The 21,301-nt window shown below is 35.3% G+C and overlaps 1 protein-coding gene across 7 annotated transcripts in view; it reads left to right on the top strand.

Annotated features, from left to right (window-relative positions):
* Positions 1 to 21,301, top strand: part of ANKRD28 (ankyrin repeat domain 28) — a 197,803-nt gene that overhangs the window by 70,048 nt on the left and 106,454 nt on the right. For 5 of the 7 annotated variants that reach the window (XM_046657551.1, XM_046657561.1, XM_046657587.1 and 2 more), the window contains one exon: positions 20,601 to 20,684. In XM_046657551.1, coding sequence (XP_046513507.1) covers positions 20,601 to 20,684 — 84 coding nt within the window. Of the gene's footprint in view, positions 1 to 17,936; positions 19,474 to 20,600; positions 20,685 to 21,301 lie in introns of those variants that run through there. The other 2 variants (XM_046657543.1, XM_046657570.1) reach the window with 2 other exon arrangements.

The raw sequence follows: 21,301 nt of genomic DNA on the forward strand, positions 1-21,301 counted from the left end.
TTAGGTCACTATGAGGGAAGACAATCCAGGGACATTTTAAATAAAATGCCTGGAACTTGGTGACTAACTAGAACTGGGAGATGAAATAAAAGAAGGCTTCTAGATAAGCTTTTTTGTATTCTGGGCTACTGTGTATATGGTGATGCCATTACTGTTAGCCAACCTGGGAATTTCAGAAAAAGAGCACTTTGGGGGAGTAGAGTAGAGATGATAAGTTGAAGTTTGATAAGCTGAGTCTGAGATAATTTGGAATATGCAGGTAAAATGGCCCATTGAGCATTCGGAAGTTGTGTCTGGAGGTTAGGAGTCGAAATAAACACTTGAAAGTATCGCATAGATGATGGCTGATATTATAGAAATAGATGAGATTGTCCGGAAAGAGATTGTAGACTGGGAGAAAGAGAAGTGGGCTGAAAGGAAAGCCAATATTTAAGCGTGACTGGTAGAAGAAAAGCCAAGTGAAAGGGGCTAGAAAAGAAGGTTTAGAAAAATATGTGAAAATTTTATGGAAGTAGCAAGGAGAAAGTTTAATAAAGATGATTGATGTCTAGTATTGTAGAGTAGTTGGGGAAAAATGAAGATTTTGCAGTAGGTTATCATTGTGACCTTAGAGCGGTTCAGTTGAGTGATGAGTATGGAAGTCAGATTGCAGTAGGGTGAAATAAGTAAGAAATGGAGTGGTAGCTCTTTAGGGAGGCAGAGAAGTTTTTTGTAGGCCAAGAGGAAGGAACAGAGACAGCAAGGAGGAATAAATCAAAGTGACATTAAAAAGGAATCAGAATGGATAAAGTAAGATCTATAAGAAGATGGAAATATTTTTGAATAAACTTACTTTTCCTCTGTGACTGTAAGCTTTTCCCATAAGACTATGAAGTCCTTGAGGTTTGGTACCTGGCATGTAAGAAGTTTCTAATAAATCACTACTGAATGAATGAAAGATCAGAAGGAAGAAATTGAAAATACAAATATGTTTGGATGTAAATTAGAAGGAAGTTGAAAGAATTCATTGTTGTCATCCTCTTACTCTCTGAGGTAGAATGACGAAAGATAATGCCTCCTTAGCTTACTTAACCTTAAAGCGTAGCTGTGAGGAACCAGTGTGAGAATAGATGTGAAAGCATTCTTAACCTAGGACGTACTGATATAAATGGAAGGCAGTAATGCTTTTTGTTTCTGGCATGTTAATTTTGGAAGGGACTTCAAATCAGATGATACTTGGTTCTCACCAATTCAGAAATCCCATTTACTTCCTTAACTGCTAATTTAACTTCTCTTACATGTGTGATATGTGAGAAGAGCCAGGCTTTGGAGACAGATGGGCCTGGGTTAGAATCCAGTTTTCTCCACTTCTTGGCCGTGTAATTTCCAGTGTTTAACTTGTCTAGACCAGATTTTTATCTGTGAAATCGGGATTAAAAACTACTTTGCAGGCATGTTATGACAACTGAGTATACATAAAGTGCCTAGAACCATCATAGGTCTTCAAGTTACCTGGGATATTCATTCCTGCTCCATATGGGCAGCCAGCCTTGTTCCACATTCAGATATAATAATGCTATCAAAAGTACTATTTATTTTGAACCAGATTTTATCTTCCTGCTTGTTATTGTTCATTGATCCTAGTTCTTCTCTCTGGAACTATGCAGTTTGGTCTCTCTTCACAATGACAGCACTTCAGATATTTTAAAGCTATCATATTCTCCCTGACCCCTTTTCAGACAAAACACCTTTCGCTTCATTGATACTTAGGACATGGTTTTTAGACACCGTTATCCTGGCACCCTCTTTGAATGTCTTCCAGTCTCATTACTCTAGATGCGGTTTGACCTATCTAGTAATTAGCCTTACTTTTCCTGGGCGAGAAAAGTGAGATTAATAATAAACATTTCTGAGATAAAACTTTCATTTTAACTGGTCAAAATTAAAGTTTGTTTTACTATTTCATGTTCTAAAGCATACTATTCTCTTTTGTCAATAGCGTTTATAGATTGATTGCCTTTAGTCTGTTTTAAGATAAATTACTGATGACATTTTTTTTCCCTTTTAAAAATAAATCTCTAGAGCCCTCAAAGTATCGTCGAGTACTAGTGTGTTGTGATTACTTCGTAATGGTGGGGAAATTGTTGAAATAAAATGCTAAGATTTAATTTTTCTGCGTAGTGCATAGCATACTGTTGGTTGTCTACTCACCGGCTATTACTTGCTTCCTTCCCTGCAGCGCCCCATTTTTGTTTGGGTACCCACCTCTATCCTACATAACTTGGAGAAATCCCTAATAGTGTAAGCTAGTCATAGTAATACTGCTGTGCCTGGTAGTGATTTGTTTGGCAAGGAACTTGTGAGCCACGTCTGGTCACATGTCTTGGAAAGTCAGCTTAGGTAGCTCCTAGGAAAGTCTTCCTTGCACCTAAAATAAGGAGACATAGAAGGAAACTCACTCTCCCTTCTCCTAGACAACAAAATGTGTCTGACATGATGCCGTGAAGTATGGCAGGTATCTTGTGACTATGAAGGGAATTATCCTAAGGTCCATGCTGAGTCTCACAGAGAAAAGCTGGGAGAAGCATAGGTGTTCTATGTGATAGCATTGAATAACTGAGTCAGTCATTTCAGAGCTACCTTATTTCATTTCTTGTTAAGGACAATAGGTCTCTTTATTGTTTAAGCCAGTTGATTATAACATTCTATTTTTTTGTAGCTTAGGCTAGCTCTAATATCAAGATCGTCTCTTATGCAGAAAAGTAGATGCTTGCTGGAAGGCCCATTAAGATGTAATGAGGAGCCTCATAATTATAAGGTCACATTAGAATTATATTGAGGTCAGAAGTTTTCTAGGTATTCTCGCAATACTGAATATTCTGACTGAACAAGACAGACAAAAAAATTTCTGTAATACAGTAACTGATAGCAGGTTTAACCATCCAGTTAGTTAAGAATGAGCTAGTTATCAATTCTGATAGAGGCCTCTTCTTTCCATTTAAGAAGTTAAAAATTGGCTACATCTAAAGGAATTAACATTGTTTTACTCTGGAGTAATGTTAAGTATAATCATGGCTTTTTACAAGTTTATCAAGGACATGAAAATCTACTTATGCAAAAGGAGTTCCATGCCTGAAACACATTAGAAACACCCTTTCCTTCTTTCAACAATAGACACTACTTTATAAAATTTTAGATAGCACTCTAATAAAGGGAACGAAAGAATATGAAAATGTTCTAAACTATCTGAGTCATCACTTGAATTTTAAAATAGTTACATTTGGTATTTTTGTCTCCACCCTTCTACGGTTTGGAAAGATGTGAATCATTTTTCTTTAGTATTTCCCAAATGATAGTTACTTTGAAATGGAAGTGGCATATGCAGTTCCTGTTTGTGTGTGAAATAACTAGTGTATACTTCAGCTACTGTTCTTACTGCACTTGTGGGAATTCCTTGGACGTCGCATGTAAATTATTGCTTATAAAGGTAAACATTGGGTAACCATAGCAACTTCTTTTTAAATTGAACATTTTCTCCCTTCAGCTTTTAAAGTGCAGTAACTTTGTACTACATTTGCCCCAATGTTACCACATTGCAGAAACCAGCATGAATTGAAGATAACCTTTCCGCAATCGTTTTTAAAGAAAGACAGAAATTCAGCTAGTTTAAAATAAAAATTTTACTCTCTGCTAATTGTAATATTGAGCCTAAGTGGTCTTTGATACAGTTGCTGAAAGATTGCTAATTATGCAGGTAATAATGTGCTTATAGGGGCTGGCCCGGTGGTGCAGCGGTTAAGTTTGCATGTTCCGCTTCTTGGCGGCTCGGGGTTTGCCAGTTCGTATCCTGGGTGCGGACATGGCACCGCTTGGCAAAAGCCATGCTGTGGTAGGTGTCCCACGTATAAAGTAGAGGAAGATGGGCACGGATATTAGCTCAGGGCCAGTCTTCCTCAGCAAAAAGAGGAGGATTGGCAGTAGTTAGCTCAGAGCTGATCTTCCTCCAAAATAATAATAATAATAACAATAATAATAATAATGTGCTTATATTTCAGAGAATGTGTTTATTCTGAGCCTGGTAAGACATAAGTCACAGGCCAGAGATGCTGCTAGTTAACATAATTCCCAGCCAAAAATTATAGTAATAACAGACAGATCAAATAGGATATTTGAAAGTAACACAGCTTAAAAAAACTGATTCAGTCTGGCTTTCAATCCAGTCTGAGTGATAAATATTTTTTAATTTCAAGCTACTTCTTGAGATAATCAAATTTTGAAGAAAATCTAACTTTTAAAAATATTGCTTAAATGCAGTACTACGTACTTGACAACAGAGTAAGTTTTTTCCGTTTCTCCCTTAGTTTTGGCGTATTGGGTATATTCTAGAAAACTACTTGTATAGTAGTTTACATATATTTGGCTTGTTAAAATTTTTTCCTTGCATACTTTTCAAAGGAAGGAATTATTTCTCTCAAGAGTCAAGTCTGGAAACAGTCATTTAAATACTGATTTAGGCCTTAAGTTCTCATATATAATTCTTGAAGCTATATTCTTCCCAGAAAGCCCATTCTATCTCCTATCTTAATGAAAGTAAATGTTTTCATAAGTACATGCTTCTCCAGAGGTCTTCTCAAGTGTTAACTGTTCCTTTGCTCACAGCCAGTATATCTTAGGAGTGTGTGTGTGTGTGTGTGTGTGTGTTTTGGGAGGAGAGAGGGGAGCAGAGTCAGCATTCTTCTAGCCCCTGCTATAGCTATTAAAATGGCACTAGTTTACCTACCTATAAAAACCTTCCTTCTTTCGAGGCACATGCCATCTGGCTAGATGACCCTTCTATTTCTTGTCACTGTTGTCTATCAAATCTCACTCCCGATTTCTGTATCTGGATCATAGTTGTCTCAGTTATCTAGCTGATTTCCTTTCTTTGTAGATGACATCTTGAACATCATACTTCACAATTTAACAACCTCCACACCAGTGATCCTCTCCACTTGGCTCTAACCACATATTCTAATGACCAAAACCCCCCAACTTGTCTCCTCTACTGAAACTGCCTTCGGTTCTGTAATTCTGTTACTATCCAACCTATCCCTCACAACCCATTACTTTCAATTGCTAAACATTCATTCCTATGCCTTTTCAACATTATCCTTTTTCTCCGACTTATTAACTTACCCACATCAACCCTTTCCTCTTGTTTCAGAGGACACAGATCCTCTCTTCATAACTTAAGATAATTTTTCCACCTCCATTCTAGAATCCCACCCCCCTTTCTACATCCCTGTGATCTTCCTTCACCAATTAAGTGGTTTTTTTTAGTTATTCACCTTTCCTATATCTTTTCTTTTCTTTTTTTTGACAATATTAAGTCTTGCAATCCATGAACATAGGATATCTTCCCATTTATTTAGGTCGTTTTTAATTTCTTTCATGTTGTGTAATTTTCAATTTACAAGTCTTTTATCTCCTAAGTTTATTCCTAAGTATTTTATTGTTTAGGATGCTATTGTAAATGAAATTGTTTTAATTTCCTTTTCATATAGTTCATTCTTAGTGTGTAGAAACACCACTGATTTTTGTCGATTTTGGTTCCTGCACCTTTAATGGATTCATTAATTAGTTTTAACAGCTTTTTTGTGGAGTCTTAAGGATTTTCTACATAAGATCATATCATCTACAAACAGAAGTAGTTTTACTTCTTTTCTGATTTGGATGCCACTTCTTTCTTTTCTTGCCTATTTGGTCTGGCTAAGAATCACAGTACTATGTTAAATAGAAGTATTGAGAGTGAGCGTCCTTGCCATGTTCCTGATCTTCTCAGAAGGAGCTTTCAGTCTTTCACTGTTGAATTTGTGGGCTTTTCGTATATGGCCTGTGTTAAGGTAATTTTCTCCTATTCCTAGTTTGTTTCAAATTTTTATCATGAAAGGGTGTTGAAGTTTGTCAGATGTTTTTTCTGTATCTATTGAGGTGATCATGTTATTTTTTTTTTTAATCCTTCATTTTGTTAATGTCCTGTCACACAAATTGATTTTTGTATGATGAACCGTGATAGCATGCTAGGGATAAGTCCCACTTGGTCATAGTGTGTGATCTTTTTAATGTGCTGTTGAATTTCATTTGCTAGTATTTTGTTGAGAATTTTTGCGTCTATGTTCATCAGGAATATTGACCTGTGATTTTCTTTACTTGTAATGTCTTTATCTGGCTTTGCTATCAGGGTAATGGTGACCTCATAAAATGAGTTTGAAAGTGTTCCTTCCTCTTCAGTTTTTGGAAGAGTTTAAGAAAGATTGGCATTAATTCTTTAAATGTTTGGTAGAATTCACCAGTAAGGCCATCTGGTCTTGGGCTTTTCTTTGTTGGGAGGCTTTTGATTACTGATTCAGTCTCCTTACTAGTTATATGTCTGCTCAGATTTTCTATTTATGATTCAATCTTAGTTTGTTTTATGTTTCTAGGGATATATCCATTTATTCTAGGTTGCACAATTTGTTGGCATATAATTGTTTATGGTAGCCTCTTCTTTTTTTTTTTTTTTTTTTTTGAGGAAGATTATCGCTGAGCTAACTACTGCCAATCCTCCTCTTTTTGCTGAGGAAGACTGGCACTGAGCTAACATCCATGTCCATCTTCCTCTACTTTATACGTGAGACACCTACCACAGCATGGCTTTTGCCAAGCGGTGCCATGTCCGCACCTGGGATCTGAACCAGTGAACCCCTGGCCGCCAAGAAGCAGAATGTGCGCACTTAACTGCTGTGCCACCAAGCCGGCCTCTGTTTGTGGTAGTCTCTTAATGGTCCTTTTTTCCCCTTGTGGCATCAGTTGTAACATCTCGTCTTTCATTTCTCAATTTATTTGAATTCTCTTTTTTTTCTTAGTATAGCTAATGGTTTGTCAGTTTTATCTTTTCAAAAAACCAACTCTTAGATTTGCTGGGTTTTTTCTATTTTTTTTTTCTTCTCTATTTTGTTTATTTCTAGTCTAATCTGGAGTATTTCCTTCTTTCTGCTAACTTTGGGCTTAGTTTGTTCTTTTTCTTGTTTTCTTGTACCCTTGAGGTACAAGAAACTTCAAGTTAGGTTAACATCTTTCTTTTTTAATGTAGGTGTTTATCACTATAAACCTCCCTCTTAGTACTGCTTTTGCTACATCCCATAAGTTTTGGTATGTTATATTTTCGTTTTATTTGTCTCAAGATATTTTCTAATTTCCCTTTTGATTTATTTTCTGACCCATTGGTTGTTCAAGAGTATATTAATTTCCACATATTTATTAATTTTTCTGTGTTTCTTCTACTGTGCATTACTAATTTCATTCCATTGTGATCAGAAGAGATATTTGGTATGATTTCAATCTTCTTAAAATTGTTAAAATTTGTTTTATGACCTAAGATGTCATCAATCCTGGAGAATGTTCTGTGTGTGCTTGAGAAGAGTGTATATTCTGCTGCTCTTGGGTGGAATGTTCCATCTGTGTGTGTTAGGTCCATTTAGTCTATAGTGTTGTTCAAGCCCACTGTTTTCTTGTTGATTTTCTGTCTGGATGTTCTATCCATTGTTGAAAGTGGGATATTGAAGTCAGTTACCATTATTGTATTGCAGACTATTTCTCCCTCAGTTGTGTCAGTGTTTGCATTATATATTTAGGTGCTCTGATGTGAGTGTATATATATATATATATATATATATATATATATATATATATATATTTATAAAACAATCTTCCTGGTGAATTGGCCCTTTTAACTTAAAGTCTAGTTTGTGTGTTTATAAGTTTAGCCACCCCTGCTTTCTTTTCATTACTATTTGCATGGAATATCTTTTTCTGTTCCTTCACTTGCAGCCTTACATGTGTCCTTAAATCTAAAATGAGTTTCTTGTAGAGAGCATATAGTTGGATCTTGTTTTTGTAATCCATTCAGCCACTCTGTGTCTTTTGATTGATTAGTTTAATCCATTTACATCTCAAGTAATTATTGATAGGGAAGGAGTAGTCAATTGCCATTTTGTTGTTTCTTTTCTGTCTAATAGTTCTCTTGTCTCTCTTTTCTTGTCATGCTATCTTCCTTTTTCTTTCGTTGATTTTTGTGTATTGATATGCTTTGATTTCTTTTTCTCGTGTGTTTCTTCTGTTGGTGTTTTCTTCTTGCTGACTATGGCACTGTGTTGGAGTAGGGATTATAGTGAGAGGGTGTCTTGAATTTTACTGTAGGCTTCATTGTGGCTAGTTTTGCATTCTCCAGGGGTATAGAATCCTCTCAGCTAGTTTCTGGATTTCTTACAAAGGGAATTGGTCCATGTGTTGTTGATAGATCATTTTGTCCATGGGCTTCTTATTCCACCATCCGGCTGAGATCACTCTCTCTGTATCTTTCCTTTTTGAAAATTAAGTTCTTTAGCCTTCAACATGTTTATCTTGTTCTTTACCTTTTTTTCCTTAATACTTTTTGGGTTAAATATTGCCCAATTTATTCTTCCTCACAGCCAGACTTATTGAAAAAACCTAATCTATGATCAGCACCACCACTTTTGGTACTTCCCTTTCATGAATCAACCTACTCTTAGCAGAAAAGGGACATAAAATCATAAAGTGTTAGAATTGAAAACAACTATCAAAATCATTTGACCAGTTTCATTTTCTTCAACAGTAAAATGAAGGTACCTAAAGAAATAAAGTAATGTACTGACAGATAGCTGGCTGACTTTTGTTAACTTCAACTTAGGAAATCTGTATGGAACCCGAACGTATAGGAAGAGGCCTCTGAATAATGAAGAAAATGGCACCTATGAAGTTCATATACTTTGCTTCATGAGACAACATGTTGTTGTCCTCAAGCCAGGGTTAATAATTGTGATAAAATTAGAGAAGTGTGTATGTCTTTTGAGGAAAGAGACAGAGAAAAGAGAACTAATGAACCATTCAAGTGGTGACACAAATATTTAGGAAGAGTCAACTAAGGCGTCTAGCTCCTAATGTGGTTATTTTACTATAGAACAGACTAGCAATGTATATTCACATTACTGACTCTGGGCCACCATAAAAATCTAAACATGTTCTGTTCCTTTAGACTGTAATGTAGGTAGCATATTTTAGGTTACTGTGTAGAACAGTTAAATTGTTAAAAAGTCCTTATAGGTCTAAGCCAGTGTTGCACCATGTGATAGTCACTTGCCGAATGTGGCTGGCAAATGTAACTGAGAAACTGAATTCTTAATTGTGTTTAGTTTTAATTAAAAAACAGTTATTGGAAAACTTTTAAGTATATTTGGAACAACTTGGGCACGTGTATTTATATCCTCAATGTAAATTTTGTGAAATCTAAATATAAATCTGTTATTTCCAATGAAAATTTAATGTTTGCATTGAGATATATTCTAAGTATAAAATACACAAGTTTTGAAGATTTAATTAAAAATGTAAAATATCTGGTAACTTTTTATATTGAGTATCAGCTGAAATAATATTTTGGTTATATTTGATTACATAAAATATTGTTATAATTGGGGCTGGCCCCGTGGCCGAGTGGTTAAGTTCGCGCGCTCCGCTGCAGGCGGCCCAGTGTTTCGTTGGTTCGAATCCTGGGCGCGGACATGGCACTGCTCATCAAACCACGCTGAGGCAGCGTCCCACATGCCACAACTAGAAGGACCCACAACGAAGAATATACAACTATGTACTGGGGGGCTTTGGGGAGAAAAAGGAAAAATAAAATCTTTAAAAATATATATATATATATTGTTATAATTAATTTCACCTATTTCACGATTTTAAAATGTGTTTACTAGAAAATTTAAAATTACGTATGTGACTCAGTTTATATTTCTATTAGATGAACTTCTCTACGCTTTGGGTAGCTAAACTATTATTCTTTCATTATAAATAGTTTTAGTGTTAAATAGATATAGTGTTTCATGAAGAGCAAGTTTTGATATTAAATATTCTACCTAGTAGACCATCAGTTTCTTTGAGAAAGCACCCTTCCAGTAAATTAGAAGAGAAAAAAGTAGCAATAAGGAAGTTTATGGATATCTTTGTAAAAAGCCATCGTTTTTTAAGAGAACGGTCAGTTAGAAGATATCTTTATATATCAATTACAATTAATAAATTCATATGCTGCACTTTTACCAGTGATTGAATTAATGGCAGGTATAGTCTTGACCTCTGTTTTTAGGTCTTCTGTATATACTGCCTTTTACTATCTTTTCTGTTCTTACCTTGTACTGGTTAGTTTTTCTTGTGTATGACATAGTACCTTATTTAGACTACATAAGGTATTTTTCCCCCAGCTTTATTGAGGTATAATTGACAAGTAAAAATTGTATATATTTATAGTATACCACATGATGATTTGAGATACCTATACATTACGAAAACTTGCAGGACGTTTGGTCCCATCCAAAACGTCCATGAGGATATTTGGACCATGCCAGATGGTTTTGACAGGGCCAAATATCAAGGACCTTTTGGCATAGACCAAATGTCTCCATGGATGTTTTGGAAGGACCAAAGATGACAAGATATCAAGGACCTTTTGGCATGGACCAAATGTCTGATGGACCTTTTTGACAGGACCAGATGTCAGGGACCTTTTGGAGTGGACCAAATGACTTATGGATGTTTTGGACAGGACCAAATATCTTCTAATCATTGTGAAATGGTTACTACAGTCAAGCTAATGTGTGTTAATTAATACATCTACCACTTCACATAGTTACCATTTTTTTCTTTTGTGATAAGAACGGAAGATCTACTCTCAGCAAAGTTAAAGTACACAGTACCATATTGTTAACCACAGTCACCATGCTGTGTGTTAGATCCAGAACTTACTCATCTTAAAACTAAAAGTCCGTGGCTTTTCACCAGTGTCTCCCCATTTCCCTCACCCCTAAGCTCTTGGTAATCCCCATTGTACTCTCTGCTTCTATGAATTTGACTTTTTTAGATTCCACATTCAAGTGTTTGTCTTATGTATTTGTCTTTCTGTGTCTGGCTTATTTCACTTAGCATAATGCCCTCCAGATTCATCCATATTGTTGAAAATGGCAGGATTTCCTTCATTTTTTTTTTTTTTTTAAAGATTTTATTTTTTCCTTTTTCTCCCCAAAGCCCCCCGGTACATAGTTGTATATTCTTCGTTGTGGGTTTTTCTAGTTGTGGCATGTGGGATGCTGCCTCAGCGTGGTCTGATGAGCAGTGCCATGTCCGCGCCCAGGATTCGAACTAATGAAACACCGGGCCGCCTGCAGCGGAGCGCGCGAACTTAACCACTCGGCCACGGGGCCAGCCCCGGATTTCCTTCATTTTTATGGCTGAAAAATATTCTGTTCTATATACATACACTGCATTTTCTTTATCTATTCATCTATCGATAGACATTTAAGTTGTTTCCGTATCTTAACTTTGTGAATAATGTTGCAGTGAACACAGGAGTGTAGACATCTCTTCAAGATACTGATTTCATTTCCTTTGGAGATATATCTGGAAGTGAGATTGCAGGATCTTATGGTAGTTTTATATTTAATTTTTTGAGGATCCTCCATACCATTTTCCGTGGTGGCTGTACCAATTTACGTTCCCACCAGCAGCTTAGAAGGGTTCCCTTTTTCCCACTTCCTTGTCAACGCTTATGTCGTCTTTTTGATACCAGCCGTCCTAACAAGTATGAGGTGAAATCTCCTTGTGGTTTTGCTTTGTGTTTCCCTAATGATAGGTGATGTTGAGCACCTTTTCATGTACCCGTTAGCCATTTGTATGTCTTCTTTAGAAAAATATCTGTTTAGGTCATTTGCCCATTTTTAAAATCAGGTTATTTGTTTTTTTGCCTTCAAGTTGTATGAGTTCCTTATATATTTTGGATATTAACCCCTTATCAGATATATGATTTGCAAATATTTTCTCCCATTCCATAGGTTGCCTTTTCATTTTGTTGATGGTTTCCTTTGCTGGGCAGAAGCTTTTTAATTTGATGTGGTCCCACTTTTTTATATTTGCTTTTGTTGCCTGCACTTTTGGTGTCATATCCAAAAAATTGTTAGTTGCATAAGGTCTTTGAAGGTGGAGACGATACATGACATTTTGTAATCTCATACAGTAGAGTGGAAATAGTATTAAATATTTGTTCCATCAGTTGCTATTGTAATTTTGGTGAAGATTTTAAAAATAAGGTATTCTTGCCAAAAGGCTTTTAGATTATTTCAATGTACTGAACTTTGAGTAAGACTGAGCCAAATCTTACCATCCTGTAGGAAGTTTTTATACCCACCTAGAATTAGGCAACTTCAGGATTGTTAATACTTCATTTTCAAATCATGAAGGTAAATGCTAAGGTACAGGCCTGGGATTAAGATTTGAAACCTATTTAGAGCTTAAAGGGACCTTAGATATGATATATAATAAATTATATTCCTCATTTATAAATTTAGACGCTAAAGAAGGCCCAGATTGCTTAAACTCTAGTAAGCACTAGTTGCTTAAGTCAAAAACCTGGGAGTTGTTTGTGATTACCACCTTCTCCCTCACCCCTAGGTCCAGTCTATTAGCATTTATTTCCAATAAATCCTATTTCTAAAATATATCTGGGTGTCTCCATTTACATGCCCAGTATCCTAGCTCAAATTACCCACTCTTTTGGATTACTGCAATAGTTTCCTAACTAGTCCTTTGGCTTCCATCTTCTACTCCTTCAGTCCGTTCTCTGCACCAAAGCTACATAATCTTTCTAAAGAAAATCATGATGACTGCCTTACTTAAAAATCTTTGGTGATTTTTCAGTCACTTAATAAAAAATACAAACTTTATAACTTGGTTTACAAGACTCTGTCTAATCTGAGTTTACCTATTTATCCGACTACATCTGCCATTGTCCCTCATGATTGCCTGCCCCAGCCACGTGGGCCTTCCTCTAGTTCCTTCCCATCCCCCATTTTTTTCCTTGTATTATTTTTCACAGTTTGTAGTCATATAATATTTATTTGCATGTAAACTCCACTAGAGAACAAAGATTGACTGTTTATATATAATTTTGTTTCCTCAGCCTAGCAGAAAACCTGGCGCATAGTAGATGATGAATACAGATGAATGGATGAGTCATTGACTGACTGGATGTTACTGAGCCTTTGTTTCTCATATATAAATTGGATAATAGTACCTAGCAGTGGTGATTGAGGATTCACTGAGAATATTTTTGATAAATGTTTGTCTCCTTCTTCCTCTACTGATTTTCCTTTGCTTACCAAGGGTAATATAATGGATTGTTCTTCGAGCTGTTTTCTGGTCAGTTATTGTTTCTATTACATTTTGTTGCAGCCAGTGTTTGTAATTCATTTTGTTTATTGAAAATGTAAGTAGCTATACCATACTAGAGTATGGATGGTGGAAGAACAAGGCTGGAAGGATATATGCCCACTGATTACTCATTAAAGAAAGAGTAAGATTATCACTTAGGTTCAGCTCCAAGTACAAGAAACTCACAATCACAATGACTTAAACAAGGCAGAACTTCTTGTTTCTCTCTAACCTAAAAGTGGATAAGTAGGCATTCTGGGACTTTTATGGCAGTTCTGTCCCGCAAAGTCCTCAGAGACCCAGATCCCATTTAGTCTACTGTTCCACTATGCTAGACTCTGGTCCTTGTTTGGTTTAAGATGGTAGCTAGTCATCCATGTTCCAGGAAGCAGGATGGATATGCCATTTGTCCTTTTATGAAGTTTTCTGAAACGCACACACCACTTCTACTTAAAATGCTGGTCAGAACTTTGTCATGTGGCTCCTTGCTTCAAGGGAAGCTGAGAAACTAGTCTTTGTTCTGTGAGGCTCTGTACTTACCCAAAAACCTAATGTTCTAGTTGAATGGAAGATGCGAAGAATGGATACAGAAGATCTTTGCAAAGAACACATGAGATTAATATGTAATATTAATATGTGTTAATATGCAGTCCATAATAATGCTAATAATGGAAGGGTTAACAATTTGTTAATTACATTTGTAAAGTGTCAGTGGTGTCAAACCACTTGAGATCTTCAGATACGTTGGTTGTCAGCAATTTTGGAAGTATGATTGGGTAAACATTTAAAAAATGGCCTAGTTCATAAATACATTACATGCAGAGAATTAAATCTGATCTGTTGTAAGGATTTTGAATTCATCATTCTTTTAAATAAATAGTGACATTTTTGCAGTGGCTATACTATCACAAAGAAATCTGACCAGTAGCCTAGAGAGCAGCTATCTCTTGTTTGGTTTTTTCCACCCCCTCTCCTTCCACCCCATTTTCTTTTAAATCTGTTCATAAGACTTTTTCTGAAGTCTTATGGACAGATGAGGCATAACTCAAGAAGATTGTTCAGGATTCTTGAACTATGAGAAATATTTCTGAAACGTGGTTTGAACTCACTTCTGTCTTTCACCACAAGCTTTTTATTTGTTAATACTCAGAGACTAACTTGGCACAGAGTAGCCCCTTAATGCACCCTGCATAAAGTATTTTGTTCTGTGATAATCAGTGTGGAGTTCCCAGATTGTAAGAGATAAGATGAGCTTTGGGTTGAATCTCTATGCAGAAAGGAAAAATCATTTGTTTCAAAAAAAGAATTCTGATGTAACAAAATTAGGAACCTAAAAATAATCTTTCAGGATGTTAAACTTTTTATCAGTAAAATGAAGGTTTAAACCAGCTCTACCATTATGTGTTCTGTGAAGAGTAGGAGTAACCTTTTGATAGGATAAATTTTAGCATAAAGAATGGGAGTATTATGAAGTTGTCAGGGTTGAAATGATTGGCTTATTAAAAAATTAATCTAATTTGGCCTAAAAAGTAAGTGCCTCAAGGAAAACCCACATCCCTTTGCCATTGTTTAGCTGAAAGAAAAAAAGGTTGAACTTAAGTTTGCACACTCTTTGTCAGTAATTTTTCACCATATGTACTTTCTCCATTCCTAATTTCTTAAGTACTTATTTACTTTTCTCCTTTTCCTTTAAGATGTGAGTTCCTTGAGGTTAGGGGCCTGTCTTACTCAGTAGACGATATAAAACAGTATTATATGGTGCTGTTAACTTAGATAATGAAAAATATTGAAGTATTTCTCTCTCAGTATCTTTGATTATCTAGTATATCATGGGCCAGTACTTTTTACCCTTCTCTTTCCCTAGACTGTAAAATACAGTGAATATAGAAGACTGGAAAAACCTATAGTCCTACTTCTCGCCTAAGTTTACTACTCTCTCCCCCAACAATACTTAGTAAACTCTTGTCTGGTTACTGGAGTGTAAGACAAACTTCTAGCAGTCTCTCAAGAGACCTGAAAAGGGTAGAGACTTAGCAACTGAATGGGATCTCCAGACACCAATCTGAATCACCTCACCAGTAGGGAGGAGAGGTTGTCAGTACCTCGCTATTTGCTCACTGGCTTCGCAAGGGATATCATTCAACTACCCTAAATATCCATAATCATGAGATTATCTTTATTTTAAACTGTAAACTTTATACTATGAATAACACTATCAAGTAGATTCTGTTAATGTCCTTTAATAGATGTTGAAATGAGAGGTTTAGTAACTTGCTGAAGGTCACACAGTTATGTTTGTTAGTGGGAGGCTGGATTTAGAATACAAGCAGTTTGGCTACAAAGCCTCCATTTTCAGTCGCTGTGCTATTACAGTATATCTCCTAGATTAAAATCTCTGGAGATTATTATTCATTCTTATTTTATAAATGTGAAGAAATGTAGACTCGGGCTTTAAGGAGTCTTGCCCAAAGACCCAGCTAATAAGTAATGGAATCAGAATGTGAACTTCAGGTAGGCTGACTCCTAAGCCCTTAGTTTTAGCTGTCATCCTATATCATTGTTTTATATCCTGTCAACTTCTGCGTTTAGTTGTTCACCTGCTAGAGGTGTGAAAATCATTTTGTTGCACCTTAATGCCTCCTATATTTTCTGATTAAAGTGTGTGTGTGTGTTTGTATTAATCCCCCCATTGTTCTTTATAATGTTGCCACTCTATTCCAGAGTCTTGTGACATCATAGAATTCATTTCAGTGAGATTATTTACAGGTGGAAGAAAGTAGAAGGAAATAATATGTATATAACACAGGTCCTTCAGACTTCAAGGAGTTTGCTTTCTGGTTGGGAAAAACTTAAATTAAGTATGGAAGTTGGCCTAGAACAATAAACAGGATGTACCAGCTTAGGTCTAAGTAGGTGAATTTATGTACTGGATACTTTGAAACAAGTTAAAATTGTCGATGTAAAAAGAGATTTCGTTTTAGGGAGGAAAGAAACCCTGAAGATAGAATATAGAAGGTTACTATAATGGTTTCATTTTCAGATATTTCAAATATCAAGATGATATTTTTGATTTAGCCATGTGGAGATAGTTAACATCATTTTTGTATGTCAAAATATTTGCATATGTTTAGCTTAAAACCATTTTTTCTGTTTTAAAATACAACTATGTGAAATGTTAGCATATTTTAATATCTTGGTACAATTATGTTAGGGTTACAGGTTTTTTTGGTATTTAATGGTTTTTGTTCTTAAATTATATATATCATGCTTGTTTTTTTTGTTTTTGTTTTGATAAGTAAACTGGCGTAAACGAGTGAGGTAACACTAACCCTGAAATACTCATTTAAAAATAACTTGTTTGGGAATATTATCCCAATAAATAGTATATTCCCTCGTTACCTAAACTTTTCACAACTATGATAGGTTACCTGTCTTTTAAAATCACTTTTACAGTATAGTATTATAGGTTGCAAAGATCTTGAGACTGTGTGTGTGTACACTCAGTGGAAGCAGAATAGATTAGAAAGAGTACCTGTTTGGAATTAGGTGCAATTTTATTAATTTACATGAGTTTGGATAAAATACTTAATTTCTGAGTCTACTTTTTCCTCCATACAAGGTTATTGTATTAAATGAAAATTTACACCACCTAGCACATCATAAATGTTCAGAAATAACTATTATGTTTATTAATAAAAATACTGATTGATAGAACAAAGAAAAGGATTGAAGGGGAACCATGGCATATTCTTAGGGATATTTCCCAAAAGAAAAATTACAATCATTGAGTAAACAGAGAAAGAGGAGAAATGCTAACTAGTATAAATTGGTTGTTTCTGGCACTTCTTTATTCCTTTGTGGAAATTAACTTTATAGAAGAGGAAGATTCTTTGCTTTCTTTGTATTACCCTGTGCCTTTTTGATGTATAGATAATTTAGTACCAAAGACTTAAAATGATAGTTTTATGTAGCTATTTAACAGATTTTAAGAGTTTATTCCTTTTCCAGATTGGAGGGTAGAATTATTTAATTTCTTTGGTGAAAATTCAAAGATTCATAGAATGTTAGTTAGGATTTCTACATTATGAAATTTTTATTTTTTGCCTTTAAAAATATGATGATTAAATTCAGTGACTTAGAAATTATTAGTAAATCTTAAATTTCTTTTGTTTAAACTTTGCATCTTGAAAATAACATACATCTGGTAGATTAAAAATGGTCTTGATATAAAATAAGAATAAAATCTTAGGTTCATGGTTTCTGTATTCTCAGAAAATATTTCTCCATCATTAAAAGAATTCTCTTTTATGGGTTCACTGCAGGCATTCTTATTGCAGCTGTCATTACAGGGTTAAACATTTGCTATATTGTAACATACGAAAGCAGTTAAACTGTTTGGAATTGTTTACTTGCTAAAACCAGTGTTAGTCAGCAGAGGCAGTACACCAGATTTCCTTGTGGCTTTTAGTGGAAAATGTTAAAAGCGCACTCATTTTTCAGTTATAGAATTTTTCGGTTTGATCTGGATTAGTCACAGAACTGGCATGAACCTTCTAATTGTGAAGGCTGTCCAAATGCACTATTTTTTTCTCCTGCTAGAGGAAGTTACATCCTGAGCAGTAGCTCAGATCTCTGGTAAGTGTAACATGTGAGCATTACTAGGCATTTCATCCTGCGGTTCTGCAGTCTTTGCTATTCAGACTGTTGCTCAGTTGGAATGCTTCTGTGGGGCCGGTCCTGAGGTTCAATAGATATTTTCTAAGGACCTTCTCATTTGGTGGTATCGGTGGAGTTTTATCGGTGGAGTTTTACAAGATCATCTGAGGAAGAGGAAAGCATCTGAAACCTGCTGAAAAGGATAACTGTAGCGGTTTTCGCGATGGAAGGAAACTATATTGGCACAGAGGCAGATGATTGAATAAAGTAGTTGGCTCAAAGAAGATGCACAGTCTGCTGTTTTTTCCTCTGAATGAAGACTATTTAATGGAAGCTGTATTCATGTGGAGATCAAAGGAAACACTGGAATGATAAACTACCGGGGTTTTTCTCATTCTCCTTTTTAAAATGAAAAACCTGAAGCTGTAATTTGAGCTCAAATGCCTTCTAATTCCTTCGCAGCCTGCGTGTTCTATTAGGATTCTCCGCTAACACCATTTCTGCCTGGTGCCTGTGTCCTTTCACTGGAGCAGCCACAGACAACTGCCTGATGGAAAAGGAATGAACGTTCTGCCTTGCTTATGCTATCGATGGGAATAAAGCTATCTGTGTTTCTTCTATTATATGGGGTATCTGGATTAATCAAGCTGTATTCTAGTACCAAGAGTCCTGTTGTCTCTTGTGGTCTGACTCATCGCATGTAAATGTACTGCAGCTTTGCTATTAATGCAGAGTGTTGTTTCTTTTTCTTTCCCAAACACAGAAAGAATTGTCAACCTCTGAGCTTCATTTTTAAGCATTTTTGCTGAGCTCTAGATGTATTTTTTTTTCTGGATAGTATCTGCATTAAACCAGTGAAGCTGAAGAAATGAAGATAAATTAGAAGTGGAAACAGAATAGTGAGATTTTATTTTTTATCTTCAGTTATTAGCAAGCCAGCTACTGGTAACTATATGACCTTGTAGGCAAGAGTGGGTATAGCTGTAATGGTCTTCTGTCACAGCAGTTGTTTCTCATTTCATTCTGTATCGTTCGGTGTTGTCACCCAAAACAGTGATCTTTTTATGCAAGTAAATTTCTGTGAGACAGAGAGCAATGTGACTATTTTGGTAGGGGAAAAATATTTTTAAATGAGCTTGTATTGGACTCAGTTTTAGTTATTGACATGTCGAGGTGAAGTTTCTTTTAAGTTATTGCAGTAACCCAACAGAAAATAATTGGATTTTGTTGTTTTTAGGAAGTTAAAAGTTATGTAGTCATAATTTTAAACTTCAGTTTTTCCAGTAGTACTTATTAACTTAAAAACAGCTGCTCTGTTCAGAGGATGATTCTCAGTGTTGTCCAGAAGAGGAGGAAAACTACTTGTGCACTTGTGCTCTTCCGACTGTGACTTTTATCAGATAGCTTAGAATTTAGTACTTAAAAGAGCGAATGAGTCGAGTGTGTATTGTTGTTTTGGAGGAGGTAGAAGATGAATCTCCTGCATTCATTTCTAAACTGCCACAGGAAAATAAATCCCTATACTCTACACCTTCTGGAAATGCATTGGTAAGATATGAGAGTTTATATGTTTACTGTGCTCTGAACTAGTAGGGTAAATTTTCTTTTTTAAGAATAAACATAAGTTAGTTTTCACTAGTTTCATTAAAAACCCAAAATAAAGCAATATAGCTGTGTAAATATGATGCAGTATTACTTGTGTATAAAATACACATTTCTGATTTTCAGATGTTTAACATTTCAGACTTACTACCTCTTAATCACTTAAAAAGATTTTCTTTAAAATAATTTGAGAATAGTAGTTATGGCAACCACGTTTCTGTTTTCATTTTGTGGTTTTAAAAGCTGATGTAACAAGAATGAGGAACTCTGTATGTTTTAGGAAAGTACTACCAGCAACACCGAGGCACAGCCTTTCCTGTAATGAATTTTATGTATTTACATGCAAGACTTTTATATGAAAAAGAATCAGACTTCATCCTTCACCTTATTTTTAATGCTGTTGTCAATTGGCTTCTTGTTTGCCTAGTATAATATGATACCTTATCACAGAGGCTGTGTCGTTGATTAAGAAGTTGTTATATTTAGACATGCCCGTGTTTGCCTCTTCAGGTTATTCAGGTATGCAGTACTTTCTGATCTTTGAGTAGTAGTGATTTTCATCAATAGCCAGATTTTCTTTCTTTGGATTTATACCTTTGTACGTGCAATACTAACCCATTCAAGTTGTTTCAATGCCCTAAACAGAACTTTTCAAAGAAGCATTCTTTCATGGACCTCATCGTGGCCTGAGAACTGCTAATGTTGACAAGTTGTGTCCTGCTAGTAAACGTTGAGATGTCACACTTGTATTTGGAAGACTTTCTTTTTACCATATATATAAACAAAAGTCTTCCACTCATAAAAAATAAAATCTGATTGTGTTTATTATACTACCTAAGTTTGTCATGCTGAATTGATTTTCTTTTTTTAATTAGGCTGCCTTTTTTCTTTCCAAGGAAGAATCCTATACTTTCATACAATTTGACCTCATGAAACTTTTGGTTAATGTCAGAAAGCAAATGATTATTGTTGATATAGGGAAGAAAAATTTTAGATTTAAAAGTTATTTGGAAATATCTTTAGAATCATCCGTGTGGTGTGATTAATGTTTTTATTACTCTCTTGTATTTTAGCCATCACTGGTGCAAGCTATATTTAATGGAGATCCTGATGAAGTTCGAGCACTAATATTTAAGAAAGAAGATGTTAACTTTCAGGTAAAATAATCAATTCACTATACCAGTCTTTAAACCTACTTTTCAAAATCTCTTTCCTAGAGTTATGATTTTTGTTAAAAAGACATAACACAAATCTGTAACAGTGGTTTTGATGAGGGCAGAAGGGTCTTGAGGCAAAAGGGAAGAGAGTGGACATATATTCAAGGATAATAACTAAAACACGAGACAGCTAGGAGCCAATGAAGGTCCTTTGTTTCCCAGCTTTTTACTTTGAGATTTTTCACAGAAGAGTTGAAAAAATACTCTAAATACCCATGTACCCTTGACTTAGATACAGTGTTGGTAACATTTTGCTACATTTGCTTTCTCTCTCATACTTACACAGATTATATACATATATATGCATATATTTTTTTCTTTTGCTGAATTCTATTTGAAAGTATGTTGCACATATCATGACACTTTGCTGCTAAATACTTGTGTGCATTTCAGATGAGAGTTCTTTTTTGTGAACTCGACATAAAGGATATTTCTATTAAGTTTATAACATATCTAAATTGATTATGAGGTCAAATTTGCTTTCTGTAAGTAATCGTGGTAAGCGTTATACACAGACTCATCTGTTTGAGTCTCTCAGTAAAGAAAGACATAGTGTT

Source organism: Equus quagga, chromosome 1 (genome assembly GCF_021613505.1).
Source record: "Equus quagga isolate Etosha38 chromosome 1, UCLA_HA_Equagga_1.0, whole genome shotgun sequence".
NCBI lineage: Eukaryota > Metazoa > Chordata > Mammalia > Perissodactyla > Equidae > Equus > Equus quagga.